At 37.9% G+C, this 22195-nt stretch overlaps 1 protein-coding gene across 2 annotated transcripts in view; it reads left to right on the forward strand.

The window, feature by feature from the left end:
* Positions 1-42: 42 nt before the first annotated feature.
* Positions 43-22195, forward strand: part of crb1 (crumbs cell polarity complex component 1) — a 32830-nt gene continuing 10677 nt past the window's right edge. Inside the window, exons 1-10 of one of the 2 annotated variants that reach the window (XM_044130501.1) lie at positions 43-240; positions 3332-3568; positions 4863-5058; positions 5622-5761; positions 5837-6019; positions 8540-9499; positions 11522-12075; positions 12821-12986; positions 19066-20014; positions 21989-22033. In XM_044130501.1, the coding sequence (XP_043986436.1) occupies positions 123-240; positions 3332-3568; positions 4863-5058; positions 5622-5761; positions 5837-6019; positions 8540-9499; positions 11522-12075; positions 12821-12986; positions 19066-20014; positions 21989-22033 (3548 nt within the window). In that variant the 5' untranslated portion in view covers positions 43-122. The remainder of the gene's footprint in view (positions 241-3331; positions 3569-4862; positions 5059-5621; positions 5762-5836; positions 6020-8539; positions 9500-11521; positions 12076-12820; positions 12987-19065; positions 20015-21988; positions 22034-22195) is intronic. The other variant, XM_044130500.1, reaches the window with a different exon arrangement.

Genomic DNA, 22195 nt, shown 5'->3' on the forward strand with positions numbered 1-22195 from the left:
TGATGGAGGCTGTAGCGGATGGTGCTCCAACTCGAAGGGAGCAGAAGTGCGCATCAAGTGGGTCTGGCGCTGACAACCGCGGCGGAGCAGCTGCAGACAGAGACATTGAGACAGATCCACTCATGACTGGACTTCCACGAACAGGATGGTTCATCGCAATGAAAATGCATTTTACTCGCTGTGGTAATTTTGACATTCTTACTTGGATAGTTTTTAGTTCTTCGCAGCTTCTACTAGATGGTAAGTCACTCTTATTACTCTGTATCGAGTTTTAGCTGTTATTAGCTGCATGTATTCTTATTTGTTGTCAAGCTTTACACTGATTTATGCTTCTGCTAATAAGACATTTTTACGACACATAGACAGAGGTTAATCACACCAGCATGATTTCAAATACAAAATATATTGAGGAAATCTTGGCACAGGTAACAAAACCAAACTTTGATCGTGGTAAAATTACATTAAAAAAACTTTTAAACAAGCCAAATTATACATGCAATATAAAAATATGAGATTATAAATAAAATCACATAAAATGTGACTATACAGCTGTGAAAAAAAATTAAGAGACCATTGAATATGATCAGTTACTCTGATTTTACTTTTTATAGGTATATGTTTGAGAAAAATGAACATTGTTCTTTTATTCTATGAACTACTGACAACATGTCTCTGAAATTCAAAGCAAAAATTAAGTTTTTATTTGCAGAACATGACAAATGGTCAAAATAACCAAAAAGATGCAAAGAAACAAGTTCATATTAATTTAGAAACAACAATACTAATGTTTTAACTCAGGAAGAGTTCAGAGATCAATATTTGGTGGAATAACCATTTTATACATATATACATATATCTATATATATATAACAATATACTTTGTTTTATTGTGTCTGTATGTCTTTTATATTTCAGTCTTCTCTATTTTAATAACATTGTATTTTATGATTGTGTACAGCATCTTGGTCCTGTTGGTGTATAAAGTGCTTCATTAATAAAGTTGATGATGATGATGATGATGATATATAGCAGCCTAAGTCTAACTAACTGCAGTCGCAACTTTTTTTGCTCCAATAAAATCCTTTTTAATCTTGTAATTTCTGAATATTTTAATCCTGTTTCCTGTAATTCTATTCTTGTTTCATGCATTTGAACCAATTCATGGTTGGAATTTCAATTACATGTCTGTCGGATGACATCATTAAGCTCTGTACAGTGTCTGCACATTGAAAAGATGATGTAACAGTGAGGGGGCAGCAATGACCCTCAAAAAGATTCAGGACACTGGGGAGAAAAGATTTCACATAAAAAAGGGTTTCTCTTCATTGTTCCACTTCTCTCCAAAACATCCAATAAAAACCTGTTTTCTTATCTCCACTGAAACAGAGGCACACAGCAGCAAAGTGTATCAGCACAGAGGTGATTGGGTCCCCAACATGAGGACCTCTTGATAGGCCCAAACAAAGAGCCTCAGTGGTAATTTGCATTTGAAGGAGCCCTTACACGCTGCAGAAGGGGGGCTGTGTGCTCTGAATTTTACCGAGCTCTGTCTCAAAGCATCACTAGTTTCAGCTGAAAAATAAATCAGACATCCTCTATGACAATTGCATTCAAATTATTTTAATTTCACTGTGCTTGTGAGTAAAATGGACATGTAATGAATGTACCAGCTGGTCCTTCTCGTTAATACAGATACGGTCAATTCATCACTCGCCAACATATTCTGAATCAAACTCTGTAGACACAAATGGTAGCTTCTGGAGATACCAGCTGGTCCTTTGTACAATTGATTGACCTCCATTAAATACAGATGATTGGTCTCTGAGATGGAGAAGATGTCCTTTAATCGGTCTCTCAGGTCTCTCAGGTCTCTCAGACTGATTGCACTCTTGAAGATTGATTACTTTGCATGATTATTAAAACATCTTAACAATTCGCTCCCTCTAATGCATTAGTAATTTTTCCTGCACTAGTCATGTAAATCACACTTTAGAAATGGTCTTTTCTCCTTTTGATATTCATGTGATACTTTGAGGGCATTTGGAAAGTACAGGCTGATTGTCACCAAAAAGCATTTCAATACATCTGAAGACAAGCCTTCCTTCAGATCTGTTTTTTTAATCACTCATCTTTTGGCCATCATTCTGAAAATAACATCTTCAGAATGATGTTTTGTTCGTTGCTGCTCTGGGAGAATGAACATATATATATTTTTTGTTCTTGTGAAGTATGCATTGGCCTTTAGTCCTGCAGTCCACAAATCCAGCAATTACTGAAGACCTGCAAAAAGAAGCAGTATTGGTAAGACAACTGAAAGAAAACCTGTTTGTAATTAGCCAAAAGCTTCATATAGAGGACACAGCGACCATGTGGAAGAAGTAGCCTTGGGCAGATGAACCCTAAATTAAATACTAAAATGAACACAATTATACAGCGAAAATGAAGAGTTAAAGAGGAATTTTCATTTTATGTAACGTGCTTAGATAAAATGAAAATTAGACCTATCGCAGCCTATTGAAAGAAACATAATGGGTCATCTTGAAGAAATTTGGATATTTTAGTGGTTCCACACTTTGGATTCGAATACTTGTGACTTAGAAAGAAAGTCCCTTAACATGTCGCAGATATGGAGAAAATACAAAATCTGAATCTTGCAGGAACGTTACACCATCTTAGACAAAAAAGCGAAAGGCTTCACTGGGTCTGTTTCTCTGATTGTGTGCCAGAACGTAGAGCAGCTGGAGGGGAAGGAGTCACCACAAGGTGCTGATCAACCAATCAGAAGCAGACTTTGAGAAGTGCATCTGTTTGGTCATGTTAATAAGTAATAAGTAATATGGACTCTACAATCTTTTCTTCTAACACATTCTTTGGTTTCAGGAAAAAACTTAAATGGAAACAAACTCTCCTTTTAGATGAAACCACCTCAAGGTGTTTCCACTAAAATAAAAAAACATGTATACAGTTTAAGTTTTATACATTAAACAATATTTAAAGTTAACCAGTTAGTGACTATTTTAAAAGCTTTTCTGGTTTCTAAAAAAACTAACAAAAAGAAAAGAAGGTCTTTCATGCAGGAGCAGTTTTTCACATATTTACAGAAACTCACAGGATCATAAATATTTGGAAGAGTTAGGACTCTGTCTGTGTGTTCTGACTTGTGACTAAACTATAGGATATTTTGAACAGACTTAATGAAAGCGGTCCTTGTTGATCAATGTTCACTCTTTTTACAAAGGTGTATACTTTGCTAAATAAAGAATCTTGAATGTGTTTCAGTAAAGGAAAACATCTTTGTAGTTTGATATTAAATAACACATCATGCTCCTAGGTGTTTCCCCTGACAAGCTGCCTCAGACTCCAGACCCTTGCCTCCAGAACCTGTGCCAAAACCAGGCAATATGCAGAACCCGTGGGAACGGCTACTCCTGCTTCTGCGTGCCAGGTTTCCAGGGCACTCACTGCCAGATAGACGTGAACGAGTGTGCTTCACAGCCCTGCAGGAACGGAGCCACCTGTGTGGACGGAGTGGGCAGATTCTCCTGTTTGTGTCCTCCTGGATTCACAGGTGAGTGTTGACGTTATAACGGCAATTTTAAGCTAAATGTGTAGAAGTTTTATGGATGACGTTTTAATATATTTTCATGTTATCTTATGCTAACTTATAAATATGACACAGTCTGTATGGATGACATCTATATTTTAACATCTTATGGTTTACAGTGCCTTTCAAAACAACACATTTTGTCACATCACAACCACAAACTAGGATTTTTTTGTGTAGATTTTATATGAGACCTACACACACAAGTCAATACATATAGACTAATCTGTGTGGAATATTATACAAATAAATATATTTATATTTTGTAAATATAAATGTGGTTCCAAACTAGATAGTCATTTGCATGATCTTTTCTAAATCTGACAAAAAGTATTTCCTTATTTATAATACCGATACCAAAGTCACAATATGTTCAACATAATCTCATTTTAATTTTTTAAATATTTTTTTGTGTAGGAGATTTAATAAAATTGCTACTTCATTATTAAGATATGACTTTATTCTCATTATGTTATTACGTCCTCATTCTGGCAATGTCATGAAATTATTCTTGTATTATTTCGGCTTTATTCTCCTATTACCATGACCTTGTAATAATATGACTTTATTCTCATATGACATTGATCTGTTGTCATAATAATAATAATAAAGGTAGCCATTTGAAGTATATAAATACTTGCATTCTCTGCCTCTTACAGCCCCTCTACTCTGCTCCTCCAGACTAGCGGCAGCAGCAATTAGCAAACACCTTTTATTTGGCTTAGTCCAACACTCCTAAGAACAGTTTTAAAGACTTATTGGAGAAATGTTGTTGTGATGATGTGCTGAATGAGTATTTGTTAGAGCAGGAGCTTCTTAAAGAGACAGAGGCCCAGTATGATTTCACATTAAATTGCAAAATTAAATTTCTTTTAAGTCATATTTGATATTTACTGTATTTTTATAACAAGTGAAGGTAACATTATTGCTTGATGTGTTATAAAATGGCTTTATGTTCCTGATAAATACATATTACCACCCTTTAGCAACTCTTGCGAAAAGGTAATCATTCAGATCCTCCTCATTTTTCTGCAGGAGACAACCCACATAGAACCCAGAGCTAGAATCCTGCATACAAAGCATGGTTTGTCTCTAAAGTTTAGACCAGCTGCAAAAAGGAAAGCTTTCCTGTGACATAAAAAAGAAACCCTTGATCACAGTCAGCTGACCTGAAAGCTTTGCTTATTTTTCGCCCCCAGCCTGTCCAGCTGGGCTCACCTGGACTCTGACATCTGTGTGGCTTTGATGATGTTCACAGGAACCACTTGTGAGCTCCAGGTCGACCAATGTCAGTCACAGCCTTGTCTTCACCGCGGCATTTGTGTTAACCACGCCACAGGCTTTTGGTGCATCTGCCATGTCGGTTTCCAAGGAGACCGATGCGAAATCGACACAGACGATTGCCAGGAGCAGCCATGCCAAAACGGGGCTCTGTGTGTTGACGGGGTGAATGAGTAAGTCTGTACGGATAAACGCCTGTTAATGCTGCCATCATGGAAACAGACTGAAGATAAAATGCTGCTATAGTTTATACATTACTGACCAGCGTGGCACCAAAATGCATGAAAGATCTACTGTTGTTGTATCAACCTTCCAGACCTCTCAGGCTTCCTGGTTCTGGTTCTGATCTGCATCCCCAGAACCAAACATGGAAAAGCAGCATTCAGATTCTATGCACCACAAATCTGGAACAAAATTCCAGAAAACTGCAAAACAGGAGAAACACTGAGTTATTTTAAAACCCCACTTGTTTAAAATTTCTTTCACTGAAACATTGGCCAACATTTTTGATGTGTATTGTTGTGTTTGATAATAGCACTTGACAAAAAATGTAATAGTTGTCATTGGTTTCTCAATTCGTGAGTGTACTTTTTTTTATTTTATTTTTTTTTAACGTTTTTTGATGTAAAGCACTTTATAAAGCACAAAGAAACATGACTGATTGATTGAAGGAACTTCTGAGAAAGATATTACCGATTTATTTCTCATATATATCGGTAATATGTGATTGTCTCAGATACAGCTGCGACTGCTCACACACAGCATTCACTGGGCCGCACTGTGAGACGCTGCTGCCACAATGCAACTCTGATCCCTGCTTCAACAGCGCCATCTGTAAGGACAACCAGGGTAACTACACCTGTGAATGCTGGCCGGGTGAGAAAAACGAAATTTTTTTGTTCTCTTGAAGTTTTGATCTCATCATAACGGCAGTCTGATTTCTAATTTCAGGGTTTGAGGGCCGTAACTGTGAGATAGACACAAGCGAGTGCAGCAGCAGTCCGTGCATGAACGGTGGCAGGTGCCTGGAGAGGTCATGGCAGGCTCTTTACGGCAGCGAGCCTCTGCTGCCTGAACGATACGACCACAGATATGCTGCAGGCTACATCTGCATCTGTCCTCCAGGAACAGCAGGTACACTGAAACCAGGGTTGCAACTAACAACTATTTACTGATCAATTATTCTATCAATAAATCACATTGTGCAGATTTTTCATTTAACAACTTAAGCTTATTTTGCATAATATTAGAAATGCATAAAAATATAAAGAAAGAAATTACTAAAATTCTTCTTTTAAATTAGTAAATCAAGATTTTAGCACCTAAAATGCAATATCATTCCTTTAGTGAACGCTTGAATATTTGTAGCAAATGATGCATCTGCAGGTAAAAAATCCTTCAACATGTAAGGACTTTCTGCCCGACTTCACATTAACACAGTGTGGGGCTGATCTGTGGAGTATTTTTTGGATTAACCAATTAATAATTAGATAGCAAAAGGTGCTTGATAGGAAATATTTTACAGAATTTGGACCAAGTGAAGGGAAAACTGGATCTTGAGGAGCTCTGAGAATTTCTGGGTATTAACAGATAAAAAAATGTTTTCTTTACCTTAAATGAAAAATGTATATATTTTTTTGTACAGTTTTGGAATAGTGAGTGTGTTGTTCTTTTAGCAAATGGCAATTTTTTGAGTTTGTCTACAATCAAAGTGTCTATTTCCAACTAATATTTTGATAATGACATCATGTAAGTTTGCCCTTTCAAAGAATTTTTTTCACTCCACACTGGAACTGGAAAATATTTAAAAAATTCAAAATAAAACACAGCAACACAAAACTATAAATAAAAGTAAACAAAAACTACAAACAACTGAAACTATTTATATTGGATCATGATGTCTCTGAATCAATCAATCAATCAATCAATCAATCAATCAATCAATCAATCAATCAATCAATCAATCAATCAATCAATCAATCAATCAATCAATCAAACTTTATTTGTATAGCACATTTCAGCAGCAAGGCATTTCAAAGTGCTTTACATCATACAAACACAAAAACACAACATCAAGTCATCAATAAATTTGCAATTGATTATGTTTCAAATGCAAGTCTAAACAAGTTGAGATTTAAAGGAAGTCAGTGTTTCAGCTATTTTACAGTTTTCTGGAAGTTTGTTCCAGATTTTTGGTGCATAGATGCTAAATGCCGCTTCTCCTCGAAAACAAGCAAACCAAAATAAAAAGAAATTCTGATCATCAGAATGGAAATGATAACATCAAGAATTAATTGATTAATTGTGTATTGTGACAGACTTACTAGTAATGAGAGTGGAAACATTTTTTAAATTGTAACTTTTAAACTTGTACATTTTAACTCCATCTCCTTTGTAGCGAAAGATAAATTTTGAGCTGTAAAATGATCACATTATTTCTTGTGTTCAAGTGTTGGTCCCACTGTGAGCTGCTGCCTACTGATAATTGTGTTCTAAAAACTGACTGCCGTTGGCGGCGGCTCTGACTCAGTAAGGTGGCTAAATAGCATTAGCTTAATCCCCAGGGATCTGGCTTTGCTGGTCTCCTGACTGAACATATTCGCCTCGACATGCTTCAGAGCACCCGGCTACACAAGCAGCAGAGCTTCGATGGGACGCAAACACAAACTAATATGAAGACAAACAAGTTTGGGTCGGTTCTGGTTGCAAACGTGTCAGCATGATGTGGGCACCCGCACCATGGATTTTGTGGATTTTGTTGCTTGGGGCAGGTAAACTGGAGCTTGTGTTTATATGAGTAGATTTGGTAATGCTGTTACACAACAAGTCACCTGGTTCTTTCATCATTAATTACTGGTTTATTCAAACAGTTTCATTCTTAACAGATTTTTTATGTTTTAAATTCTTAAATTTATATTAAATTCATTTACCAGTGATTTAAATCTTTGTCAGATCTAAAAATGCTAAGTTTAGACATTCATGTAGAGATTTTAGAGGAAATAATTTGACCAGAAAAACACATTTCTATATCTTTACAGCAACAAAACACATATAAAAATATACATATTTGTCTTGGCAGGAGATTTTGTAACAGGAATATTTTCACAATTAATATCTGAATTCAAAGTTACATCAGAGAACAATATCTAGTTGTTTAATTGTTGTTCTACTCTGCAAAAACACCAAATTTGACCAAGTATTTTGGTATTCTAGTTTTTTTGGAATAAATATAAATTTTCTCTACAAATTAGATCATTTGCATTTTTTTTCTTATAATATGGATAACAGGTTTTGTAATCAGTGAAAAACTTGCCAGTGGAACTAGTATCTTTTGTCTATATTCAAGGAATATTGACATAAAACAATATCTTATATCTTACTGAAAGGTTACACAAGTTAGTTTTGTCTTATTTTAAGTGTAAGATATTTACAGTATGCCCTATGACAGACTGGCGACCTGTCCAGGGTGACCCCGCCTCTCGCCCAGAACGTTAGCTGGAGAGGAACCAGCACCTCCGGACCCCATTAGGGACAAGGATGTTAGAAAATGGATGGATGGATATTTACAGTGGCAACTAGACGGAAATAGATTTGGTGCTTTTGCATCATAGAGACTTTTCTGAAAATTTCTGCTTCTATATCTTCTGTCTACAGGTTCCCACTGCCAGGAAGTGGTGAACCAGTGTGAGTCCAGTCCCTGCCAAAACGGGGGCCGATGTGAGAGCATCGACGGGGGCTTCACCTGCCAATGCCTCAAACAGGGGAGTGACGGCGTTCTCTATGGAGGTACGAACTGCGACGTGAAGTTAGTCGGCTGTGAAGGTCATGAGTGCCAGAACGGGGCCTCCTGCTCTCCCTTCCTGCTGGACACGACTCACATTTACACCTGCTCCTGCACTCCCGGATATACTGGACCGCTCTGCAACACCCCGACCACGTTTTCCTTTGAGCGCAGAGGTTACCTGTTGCTTCACAACCCCCTGGTGAACGCTGATCTGACTACCAACATCACGCTGAGCTTCAAGACCGTTCTGCCATCTGCGTTGCTGTTCCAGAGGAACATCAGGGGGATGGTGCTGGAGCTTCGGCTGAACAGGGGTGACCCTTTTCTGATGCTGTTGAGTGAGAAATCTATTGGGTCTGATGGAGCGATCCATACTCTGGTGCTTCCACATAATGTCATGGATGGAGAGTGGCACACTGTGGAGGTTGTGCTCACAAACGAGATCCTGAGCCTTACATTATTCGATGACGCTGGAAACTATGGGAGCGAGTTGTATCACACGGTGACCCCAGTCCAAACCAATCTGACAGAGCTTGACACTTCCCCTCAGGACACATTTATAGGGGGGGCCCTCGAAAACCAAAGTTGGTTCAGTAAAGAGTTTAGTTTGCCCTTGTTCATCGGGTGCATGCGTGATGTGTTCGTAGACTGGCAGCTCGTTGTACCAGAGGAATGGCTGAGTGACTCAGCGGTTAACGTGTTGCCCGGCTGCAGCCACAGGGACCGCTGCCGGGACGGGCCGTGCCAAAATGGAGGCCGGTGTGAGAACCTGTGGCAGAGCTACCAGTGCCAGTGCACAAGGCCTTACAAGGGGCACGACTGTGAGGAGGGTAAGTTCACAGCAGGAAGAGACAAATTGTTCTTCTTTATATATAAATGCACCTTTTAGTTTTTGTTTTCTTTTTTGTCAGATATAAAATATTTAAAGGGAACCTATAATTCAAAATTTCTTTTTGCATGTCAACTCCTATGACAAAGAACCAAAGCATTCGAAAAAATCACTCAAACTGAAAGAGGCCCTTAAACAGTTCAATCTGAAAGGAGATCAATATAGGCTAACCTGATCAGGCTAAAGTGTCATTATATAAGAAAGATTCTGTTCAAAATATGTGAAGAGCATGTTTTGTGTAGCCCACAGACCTTTTCTAAGCTGTTGAATGAAGTGAAATGGGTCGTCTTTAAACTGATGTTAGTTTCCAGACTTGAATAATTAGAACTGGAGGAGAAACAGTTACATCACAGGCTCTAAATTTCATAAATGGGTAATTAAATAACGTCCTTAGCTGCATTTGTGTAACAGAATTTGCCAGAGACAAGTCCAATCAAAAGCCAGAACAAAGAGACCCAGGCGAAGATCCTCTTATCCGACGTAGCGGATTAAGAATACAAAGGATCCTATTTAGGAAATAATCTCGTCCTGCAAGAAAATGTCGCACATTTTTTAACATAGTTTCACAAACTTAAAACAGCAGGAAGAGAATTGCACTCATTTTAGATTTATGTTTCAGATGATTCTTTAATTTCGGTGTAAAATGGAAAGCACTCTGTTTTTCACCTTTATGAGTGTAAATTCTTTTTGTGCTGACACAAACACATTTCTGCAAGTCTACAAATTTTGACACATCAACATGGAAACGTTTTGAAGCTTGCGTAAGGTTTTATGTGACGCGCTCTCCCGGCCTGAGCCTGTTTTTTTTCCTTTGTGGTTTCACTATCTAATAAGATGACCGACCCAGAGTGGAAAGTGCTGACAGCTGACACAGAACACGTTCCAATGAGGGCCACCGTAAACTTTTTGAGACTGAATTCCAACATTTCTGCAGAAACTCTAAACTAATACAGATCTTTTTAAAATGCATTAAGTTTAGTGAGGTATAAATACTAATTTTGTCATGTTCCAAACCCAAGCCTTCATGTTATTCTTTGGGATTGGATTCAACACAGATTTATTGTATGATTGTGAGCTGAAAGGAAAAGGATAGATGGTGTTGCATGCATTGGTGTGCAGCCCTCTTTATTTCAATACCACTAAATAAAATACAAGAAAGTCAGAATTTACTGATGTAATCCTGTGTGTAAGCATGCAAAAATCTCTCTTTCTGGATGTGCAAAGATGGTAGAGAAATACTCTAAAAGATTTGAAGCAACAGATGATTCTAGGAAGTACCAATCAGGAGAGATGGATACAAATGCACTCCATACTTTTCAGATTTTATTTGTGAATACATTTAGAAAACTTCTACTTCCACTTCACAATTGTGTACCACTTTGCATTAGTTGGTCACATAAAATCTCAAAAAAATCCGAGTTCAAAAGGCCTTTCTGACATAGTAGTACGGCTGCAGATAATTATTTTAGCAATCAATTATTTTATTGATTAATTGGATAAAAATTGTCACATTCCGTAGATTTATCATTTAACTACTTAAGCATTTTTAAACAATATATGAAATACATTAAAAACACAAATAAAGAATTAAGTTTTGGTTTATTCACTGCTCTGAATGTGTTGTTCTTTCAGTAAATGGTTTTTTTAGAGTCTGTATTCTCCAGTTAATGATTAATCAGCTGACTTGATTGTTTCAATAATCAATTCATCATGATTAATACAAATAATTATTTCAGCATTGATCTGGTTGTATGTTTAGGGTTGTACTGCTAGTTAAATTTCAACCTGATTCAAATCTATAAGATTATTTTCTCATTTAGCAGACACAGAAATAAATCTTTGTTTCTTCGTAGCTTAAATAAATTTGGGCTTTTTAGTTTGTTTTGTGTCTGTGCATCGTATGAAAACACATGATCTTGATGATAATGTCCTCCAGACTAAAAATTGACTCTCTTTTTTCCAGAACATGTTACTGCTCGCTTTGGGAATGAGGACTCTCACAGTTTTGCGGCCTTCGCCATCAGTGACGATCTGGGTCAGAACCTCTCCGTCTCCTTGTTCCTGCGCACGCGGAGGCAGAACGGACTCCTGCTGCTGCTCTCCAACAGCAGCAGCAGCCCATACCTGCACATGTGGCTGGTGGGCGGCAGGGTCAAAGTTCGTCTCCGTAACTCTGAGAGCGTGACGGCACAAAGAGCCATTCATGATGGAGAGGTCCACTTTGTAACTGTAGAGGTTCTGGATGGTCGCATGTCGCTGTATGTAGCGGGGCAGAAGCAAGGCGAAGTGGAGGGAAGGTCTGTGGATGTCAGCGCAGGTGATGTGGTTTTTGTTGGAGGTCTGCCGGAGAAGAGTAGCACTTCAGAGTTTGGTGGGTTTTTCAAAGGCTGCATCCAGGATTTGAGGATCGGCGACGTGAGGCTGCAGTTCTTCGGTCTGGACACTTCGCTGACATCATATCCTCTTGAGCAAATAGAAAATGTGATTCAGGGCTGCCCTGGAGACAACGCCTGCAGTGTAAGCAAACACACTGATGTTACATGTTGTGTAACACCTGAAAATTGCACATGTACAGCATCTTTATGAAACAAGGAAGGACCAAAGGGAAAGTGGCTGATGTAATTAAAGGGTTAAAAAGTGAAGCCCAAATATTAGAGGAGCAAATATTTCCAAAACAGTGTGATGAGGAAATACAGTAGATGCATTGTGAATTGCAGAAGCTGAAACTGGAGAAAACTGGTGAAAAAGCTCAAATCGAAGTAGAACAACCATTTGATCTGATGTAGACCTGAAGCATCATCAGGTCACAGAGAAACGTCCAACAAAATTCCATTAAAACAGAAGAGCATGTTAGTTAAAGTTGTTAACAATATAATGCATAAAAGCAGCAGGTTGTACGTTACTATGACTTAAAACCGGAGGCTTAAATCTTAGTGTCTTTACCTCCAGACAGTAATATTGAAAGCTAAGCTTTATGAAAGAGGGAATATTTTTCTGCATTTTGATGTGTGAGTAGTTTCTTTATTAAAGTAGAAGCAGCTGGAAGGATTTATTTGCAAAATCTGAGAATCGTACATTTGCATATCAGTGGAGTTTATGTTGTCATCAGCTTTGGCAGGAAACATAATTATTCATTTATAAATATCCTAAAACTTCAGCTGTGATTTTATAGAGTCCAAAACTCTAGCAAACCAAAACCCCTTGGTTTAAAGGACAGTTCTGCCAGACAATAATGCAGCATATGTTTGTTTCTCATTCACAGAGAAATCCATGTTTAAATGGGGGCATTTGCTTCTCTGGGTGGGACGACTTCACCTGCACCTGCCCCAGCAGCACAGCAGGGCGGCGCTGTGACGAGGTAAAGTGGTGTGAGCTGTCCCCGTGCCCCACACCTGCAGAGTGCAAGATGCTGCAGCAGGGATACGAATGTAAGTGACTCCAATTTACCTGCACAGCTGAAATTGCTTAAAATGAAAGATGAAAGAGGCGGGTTGTTTTTACTAAAACAGAAAATGTTTCTGTTGTTTTACTCCAGCACAAGGTGAATGTTCTGCATATTATCTAATTATTGCCCTGGTTCTGGGATTTACCAGTTACATTCTTAACTTGTCTCTATGTGACTGAATGTCACAGCAGTTTTATTTAGATTCTGGCCTCAATCTTGCCTCACGGTATTCAGTATCTGATCCGTAAAGCAGGATTGATCCAAAGCTACTTTATCCTTTTCTCAAAGGGATTAGTGATGACTCTCTGTCTTTTAAAGAACCCGTTTTCTACTGATACACTCCTTTCTTCAGCTTTACACTGCAAAATCACAAGATCTTACCATGAGTTTTAGGTCTAGTTTCTAGTGCAAATATCTTAGTTTACTTTAAATAGGACAAAGCTTACACACAAGTGACTTTTCAGCAAGATATCGAAGCTTGTTTCAGATCAATAATTTCTTAATATTGATGAAATATTATTCCACTGGCAGATTATTTCACTTATAATTTAGGAAAATGTGCTGGTATATCTGAAATAATCTGCCAGTGGAACCAGTACTTCTATTAAATCAATATTAAAGAATTATTGACTTAAGACAATCTCTGATATCTTAAATTTCTTATAACATTATTTGTAAATTATTTGTGTCTAAGACAGTTACATTAGAAACCTGACAAAGATTTTGTGTTTTTGCAGTGGATTATTTTTATTATCTGCTGAAACTGGTGTAGTAAAATTGGGCAAAGTTATTTATTAGGTTGAAGCTACTTGATTTAAGAATGATTAAATCATTTAATGTTGATGAAAGCAAAATAAAACTCAAACCTGACTGGAAACTCTCCAACTTCCATCAAGTTAATAAAAACATTTGCTTAAACTCATCTGTCTCTGATTTCTCCTGTTTGTTTTGCTCTCTGTTGGCACAAAGAGTAACTGAATTTGTTTTCTACTGGCAAATAAAGCTTTACAACATTGTTAAATAAAGGGTCTGTGACTTGATAATTTGTGTTAAGCTAGAAGAAAATTACCCTGGTAAACCACAGCCTCTTGTCCTAATTTTTTGTTTCCTACAAAAGGATTTGGAGCCTTGGCTGATGAGAAGTGATTGCTTTCTGGAGCCAAAAACTAAATTTTACCCAGTGGCCAATGTGATGTGCTCCATCTGCCTGGTTTTAGTGAGAATGCAAACAGCTGCATTCTGGATCAGTTGCATATTGATATTTTAGACAGACTTGTGAAAACACTGCTGCAGTGATCAATACGACTAAAGATAAACACATGGATGAGTTTCTCTACTAAACTCTCTGCTGGGACATTAGTCCTTTAATCCTGGAGACGTTCTTCAGGTGGTAGAAGGCTGAATATAATATCTACACTGTTAGCCTTTGCTGTATTTTCTACAGCTAAATACCGCAAAATGCCCAGTAAAACTAACATAAAACATCTTTACAATTAGTTACTGTAATTTGCATTGCATTATGGGTAAAGGACATAGTATTACAGTAACTTACTGTATGTTTTGAAGTTGCAGTATTTTACTGTTTACACATTGCAGTAGTGGTACTGTATTTATAATGTCTTGCACTGTTAGCCTTTACTGTATTTTGTACAGCTAAATACCGCAAAATGCCCAGTAAAACTAACATAAAACATCTTTACAATTAGTTACTGTAATTTGCATTGCATTATGGGTGTAGTACATAGTATTACATTAACTTACTGTATGTTTTGAAGTTGTAATTTACTGTTTACACATTGCAGTAGTGATACTGCACTTATAATGTCTTTGCGCTGGCCATGTAAGAATTCTATTTGATTTCCAACGGTCATCATAGATGTTTCATCGTGGTTCCCTGTTTCTGTATTTTTACTCTTTTAGTGGTTAACATATTTTTAAGGCAGAAAGAGAGCATGTACTTTTGTTTTTTTCACATCCTAGCTAACATTAATATGCAGTTTATCTAGCTACGTCATCAAGGGTGGCTTCGCTTCCAACGTTTTTCTGATGACGTTTGTTTTAAACTCCGAAGCTTTTTCCGTCCAAGTGCAAGTGCAGCTCTGTCGCCGTGCTGTGGGCTCACACTGCTTCAGCTCTTCGCAATACAGGTAAAACAACACTTCTTAGAAAACTGTTTGAAGCCAAAACCTAATCTGGAAATGTATATTTTAGATGGAGCTAACGTAACTTATAGCATCATGCTATAATGCTATTACTTAGCATGAGGTGAAAGATAGAAAAATATGATGGTGTTATTTTTTGAGCTGGTTCGGAATTAACGTTAGCTAAGGTGCTAATTTTACCGAAGGTTTTAGCTTGACTTTTGTCGCTAAATCTTCCTCGAACGACTAGCTTTGGGTTGAGATAAGCTCAGTGCTGAGTGTCTGTTAGCATTGTTGTTACATCCTTTGTCGAACAATATAACGTTAATTGATAATTGATCCCCCTTTTTTTAAAAAAATAACTAATAACTAATTATCTAATTATTTTATTAGATAATAAAATAATCTAATAACTGTTCATTTGTTTAAACCATGACCTTGCAAATGTTAAGAGTGCAGATTAGCTAGGTCAACAAGGATGAATTCTAACTTGTTCTTTTTTTTCTTTTTGTCAGATGACTTTTTTTTTAACTCCCAAGCTTTTTCCCTCCAAGTGGCTGTGCAGTTCTGTCCTGCTGAGTGCTAACATAGTTTCAACTCTTGAAAAGACAAGGCAACAGGTAAAAAGACAGCTCTTCAAACATATTTGAAGCCACAAAATAGTCTGGAAATGTAGAGGAGCAGCTAACCTAATCTATAACTTTGAGCTTGCTACAGCTAGTTAGCCTGCTAAAGTAGCATTACATCTCCAACATAGTGTATAAGAGTCTGTAAATGAGGACAAAGGTGGAAAACATTCAAGTGGTTTCTGTTATTTTTTGAGTTGGTTCAGCCACAGTGGCAGGTGGACAAAAAAGTTAATTTCCAACCCTGGTTACATATAAGGACTGTTCACCTGTTTAAACCATGCTCTTGCAAATGTAAAGTTAAGTCAGTACTAACAGGTGCAATTATGTACAGGTGTAAATTCTGCAGTATTTGTACTTCATAATTTAGAGAATTTTGTAGTCATGTGAAGAAACATCAACACACAGCTAATTATCGGTTTCGTTGTGGAATAGAGCAATGTCCTACATCCGTCAGAGAAAAAGAAAACATTTCGAAGAAAAAGACTCAATCTTCATCTTGGTTGATGTAATTTTATATCGACTCTTAACTTAAAACACACATCTTAAATCAGAATTGTTCAATTAATTTGTTAAAGGTATCAATTCACCCAAATCACAAACATTTCATTTCATTAACCCATATTGTACTTAGCCATTCAGATACTGTATTTGTGGAATGTAATGCTTTTAGCATTTAGCCTCACAAACTGTCATTCACATCCGTTGTTTCAGAGTGGTAGCAGGATGTAGGGGTAAAGTCTAGTCTAGTCTCCGGGGTGAGGTTCTCAAAAACCTGTTGTAATCTGGGTGAACCGGCCCTTTAAATATAAATTACTACCAGTAATTCATATTTAAGAGTTTTCCTTTTATGTTTCAAAGGTATCTTCCACCAAGATGTCTGTTGAGATGGAAATGACCTTACCTACAACACCAAGGGTAATCATGCTTGGTAAGAGGAATATTTTCTATCACTATAATTTTTTGTAGCAATGTAATAGTTATGGTAGTCTGTACTTTTACTCACTAGCGTTAGCCTGACAAGGGTTTGTCTATTTTAGGAAATAGCTTGATGTCTGCAACCCGGTGGATGGTCAGTATGGAGGAGAAGGTATTTTTCAAGCCTGAGCAACTACATAACTTTGCCAGCGTCCTTGCTGTCTTTTTGGGTCATATTATGACTTCAATCTGGAGTATCAGGAGTCAGCATCCACCACGCTGGAGATGATACAACGGTAAGTACTCTACACCAAGCCATTTATGAATTAAATTTAATGACAGTTTGACTGATGATGAAGAACCATAGCTGATTGCTGTATTGTATGTCTTCATTTAAAAAAATACAATTAATATATTTTATTTCTGTTAAAAGATTCTTTGTGAGGATCAATCCAGATGTTGGTACCAAATGCACAGCCAAAGTCAGTACAAGCCGCAAGACGGGAAGTCAAGAGGAAAGTAGTCAGTGTCAACTCCCGGATCACCACCTTCCTCAAACGACTCGCTGAATTTGAATAGAGGACTTCCAACTAGGTAAGTATTTTACCAAATGTTTATTATTTTATTGTCTTATTGTCCACCAACAAAATGACTAAAAAGATTGTTATGACATGTTGTATTTCATCGTCTCCTTGGGGACATTTGCAGGGTCTCAATACAGTACGCAATCGTATGAATTAGTGAAGACTGACTGACTGCTTTTGCCATAAACAATCCAAAAACCTGAAGTGAAGCCAGTCCTGCTCATTCTTTATGCAGCTTCTATTATCACTTCATTGCAATTGATTTTTTTTTATCACCTTAATGCTGCTTTATACCAATGGTTTTATGCATTTGGACATTGTCACTTCGGCTTAATTTGTCAGCCTTCCTGTCGATTTGAAAATGTAGATAACTTCCTGACCATCTCATGACTTCCCACATCGTCTTATTCTTTACAGTTCAGCTTCCACAAGATGGATCTCACTGATTTTGTTTGACGAATGGAATAAAAGTTCTTCTGATGTAGGAAATGCATCTGATATAACAATATTTATTGATATGAATGTCTACCATACAGTACATTATCACACTTGCACTGTTTTTGTGATGTATTGTGTAACAGTGCACATTTAAGCTACTGTTAACTGTTTTCTGACAATGCAGCCTCTACTGGTTTTTGACTGTTCACCATTTGAATGATATACGTGTTCATGTTGGTGCATACCTGATATGGTACATAAAATTTGTAGTGCCCAATTTTTTTAGTTGTTCTTTTGTTGTACAGTGTGGAACAAATAGAAAAGGTTATGTAAAGATTGTTACTGTTATTGGATCCAGATGCATTCAAGTGTCCATATTGAATGAAATACAGTTCATATTCAAATGAAGTTAAGTATATTCTATATATTTTTTTAAAGTCAGTCTTTTAATAGTTTATGGCTGGTACTTGATGCACACGTTCATGTTGCTACATACATGTGCCATAAAAAATATTGACATGACCTGTAGTGTGTTCTATGGTTTTGTTGTTTTATAGCACATTATATTGTATTGTGACATTGTTCTTTATGACATTGTGAATATATAAATGGATTTTATTTCAACAAATCTGCTGAAAATAAATACCTGTTTTTATTCACAGTACTTGGACTAAAATTTCTTTTATGAAATTTTTCGGTTTATGGTAAAATATTCTTGTATTAAAAAATGTAAACTTTAATTTACAGTAAAACTGACATTATGTTGTGAAACAAGTTTACAGTAGACCAGCTTTACTATAAAATACATTTACAGTTTTATGCTATAAACTACATTTACAGTAAAGCAGTTATAACTGCAAATCACACTCACAGTAAAAATTAACTGTGAAATATCATGACAGTAAAGGTACTGTAGAATGTCAATTACAGTAACTTACAGGCAACACTGTTGCCAGTAAGTTACTGTAGAATGGCAATTACAGTAACTTACTGGCAACACTGTTGCCAGTAAGTTGCCAGTAAGTTACTGTAGAATGGCAATTACAGTAACTTACTGGCAACACTGTTGCCAGTAAGTTGCCAGTAAGTTACTGTAGAATGGCAATTACAGTAACTTACAGGCAACACTGTTGCCAGTAAGTTACTGTAGAATGGCAACTACAGTAACTTACTGGCAACAGTGTTGCCAGTAAGGTACTGTAAAATTACAATAAAAAGTCTAACAGTGTACAGAGAAAAAACCAGAAGGTTGATTTTTCTTCAGATGGAACTTGTAGTCAAAGTGTCTGCTAGAAAGTTTTAGATTTGATTGATAACTGATGTATTTACTCAGATTGTCCCTGTTATTCCTCCAGGTTACTCCAATGCAACTTTCCTGAATGACAGCACTGTGATGACCTATCGGGGAAACGGCCACATATTCCGAAACATCACCAGCCTGATTCTAAACCTCCGCACACGGAAGCGTAATGCAGCCATCCTGCATGCGGAGAAAGGTTCCTCCTTCATCACGGTTTCTGTTCAGGATGGTCTCCTCTTCATGGAGCTCCAGAGCTCCTCTGGAGGCCTCAGCGGCTCGGAGGAGGAGAAAAGAGAGGAGAGGGTGTCGACGGTGAGCCTCAGCAGCAGGAGGAGCATCAATGACGGCGAGTGGCATGCCGTCCATCTCTTCATGACGGCGCCCTGGGCTCAGTCCTCTCGCTGGACGTTGGTTCTGGATAATGAGATAGAGGAAGCCAGCCTCTCCAGGAGCCAGGGCAGCAACCTGAACTTCCTCAGGGAAGGGGTGGACATCTACCTTGGCGGCCTGGCTCCGTTAATTGGCTGGTCCTTGGCCGGCTGTCTGGGAACAGTGGAGCTGGGCGGCATCGCTCTGCCTTACTTCAGCTCCTCAGAGGTGAACCTCCCGCGTCTGCAGATCGAGCAGTTTATCCAAAAATCCCCGAACCCGGCGCTGCCCGGCTGTAGAGGCGCCTCTGTGTGCGAGCCCAGCCCCTGCCTCAACGGCGGTCAGTGCCAGGACCGGTTCAACACCTACAACTGCACCTGTGCCGAGGGCTGGGCCGGCAGACGCTGCGACGTCCTGATAGACACCTGCGCTTCGAACCCTTGTCTCCATGGCAACTGTAGCATCAACGGGCTCAGCTACGAGTGCGCCTGCGAGGTCGGGTACACAGGTGTGGACTGTGAGGAACAGGTGGATGTGTGTAGGAACCACCTGTGTGCCAATGGAGCCACCTGCCTCCATGGGCCGGATAGATATGCCTGCCTCTGTGCCGAGAACTACACCGGACCGCTCTGCAGGTGAGTTCAGGCGCTTTTCTAGAACACTGCAAAGACACAAATCTGACCAAGGATTTTTGGTATGGATTTTAGTGCAAATGCACTTAAAATAAGACAAAACCAGCTCACAAATAACTTTTAGGCAAGATGTAGGAGCTTGTTTTAAGTAAATAATTCCCTAAAATTGATTAGAAAAAAAACAACTAGTCCCACTGACATTATTTGACTTATAGGAAGACATGTTAAAGTGGAACAATATGCTAGTGGAACTTTTTCATCAATATTAACTTATTAAACTCCTATTTCTCGCTGAAGAGTTATTTATAAGTCAGTTTTGTCTTTTTTTAAGTGTATTTGCACAAAAATACTTGATAAGACTTTGTGTCTTTGCAGAGTCGTGCACAGCGTTTAGGGCTGGACAATAAGTCAATAACAATACCTACTGTGATAGACACATGATCAATATCAATCGAGAAAAAGTCTGCTAGAACATTCAATAATTTCACTGGATTCCAATCCAGAACCGCACAGCATTCTGGGGGATGTAGGCAGAGGAAAGGCTTTTAGTCACTGAACCTCTCATGGCGCTAATCAAGTTTGGTGGCATCAAGTAACTTTGGTTACCTAGCAACGACCTTTAAGGTTTTGTCATGGCGCCTCAAAAATAAAAAAAACAGCAATGTGGAGTAAAAACATAGGATAAAACAGGAAAGGTTTGACTATATTACAGATATTTAAACAAAAAAAGAATCAATAATTATCGACATCAATAATTATCAAATCCTTATATCCTGATATATTATTCAGCCATATCTAATACACTCATAAACTTCCACTGTATAAAGAGACAAAGTTTTTCCCCACTGTCTCAAATTGAGTCAAACTAAACATTTCCTGTTTCAACTTAGTAAAATTACTTAAAGAGCTAATTTTATAGAATCTTTTAAAATAAGCATTACATTTTAAAATTAACCAATTGGTAATAACAGTGTTGTTACACATTAAGGTGTCTGTTTACAACAAATTCTGGTTTGTTTCCTCTTCTGCTATGGTTTAATTATACATACATAAAACCACTATTTGATTTGTGTTATTAAAAAACACGTGATGTTGGGAATCAGATTTATTCAGTTTAAGCTTATAAAGCAGGAAATCTTCCCAAATGGTTTAAAGACACAGTAATCTTAGTGTATGCCAACTTCTGACTTTGGATTATGTAATAAAAAATTCTCTACAAAATTTCCTGCTCATTATTGGATATTTAAAACAGACATTATTTGTATTTTAATTCTAAGTGACCTAAAACAAGAGCTGTTTTTTTATTGAAGAAAATGTAAGAGGTCTCTTAGAACTGGGTATGTAAACATGTGGTTTCCACTCTATTTTTCCTGGATGTATAAAGCTGAAAAATGTGGATTATCAGATAACAAACAACCTCTCCCTTTTAAGATATTCTCAATGCTCCAAAAGTGTCGTACAAAACAGAACTAAAACCTTACTTAGCAAGCACAAAATACACAAATAAATGCTCCAAAATCGCACACAGCCAAGGGAGCGCACCACAACACAAAACAAAATCCTTCACTGTAAATGTCTCCATGTCTCTGCCTCTGTTCAGCACTTCAACCACAGTTGCAGTAAGCGTCTCAGAAGCTGCGTTTCTATTCTAGTGTCAGCCAGAAAAGGCCTCAGTCTCTCTGGTTCGGCGCCAGTTTCTCTCCCTTGTCATCTACGGTTTGCCTCTGAGAACCAGCGGGGGAACGCCTCCAAACATTTATCCCGTAAACACACAGCCTCCCGCCTTTTTGCCTCTTTTGCACGGGTAAAATCTTTGCAAGTGTCTCGCTAAGAAAGCAGGCAGTGAAGCGATCTCCCTTTACTGGGAACATCTCCGCTGTATAGTTTTCATCAAAATGACTTTGCTTTGTTTTTCTCACTTGTTTGTGCTGCTTTCTTCCTCCTTTCAATTTTTTACCCCTTTTTGTTGCTCTGCAGCGAACGCATGGAAGAACCTCCTTGGTACATCGTTGTCAGAAAAATGTGAGTTTTGTTTTTCTTTATTTATTTCTCCTGCATTCCCAGGTGTTTGCTTCCTGTTAGATATTTGTCTCTCACATGTCACGCAGAGCGCATCCTGTTCTTTTGTTGAGTTGTGTGCAACAAAATGCCAAGAAAAGCAAATATTAACACTCCCTCTGACGA

This window comes from Gambusia affinis, linkage group LG10, assembly GCF_019740435.1.
Source record: "Gambusia affinis linkage group LG10, SWU_Gaff_1.0, whole genome shotgun sequence".
In the NCBI taxonomy this organism is placed as follows: domain Eukaryota; kingdom Metazoa; phylum Chordata; class Actinopteri; order Cyprinodontiformes; family Poeciliidae; genus Gambusia; species Gambusia affinis.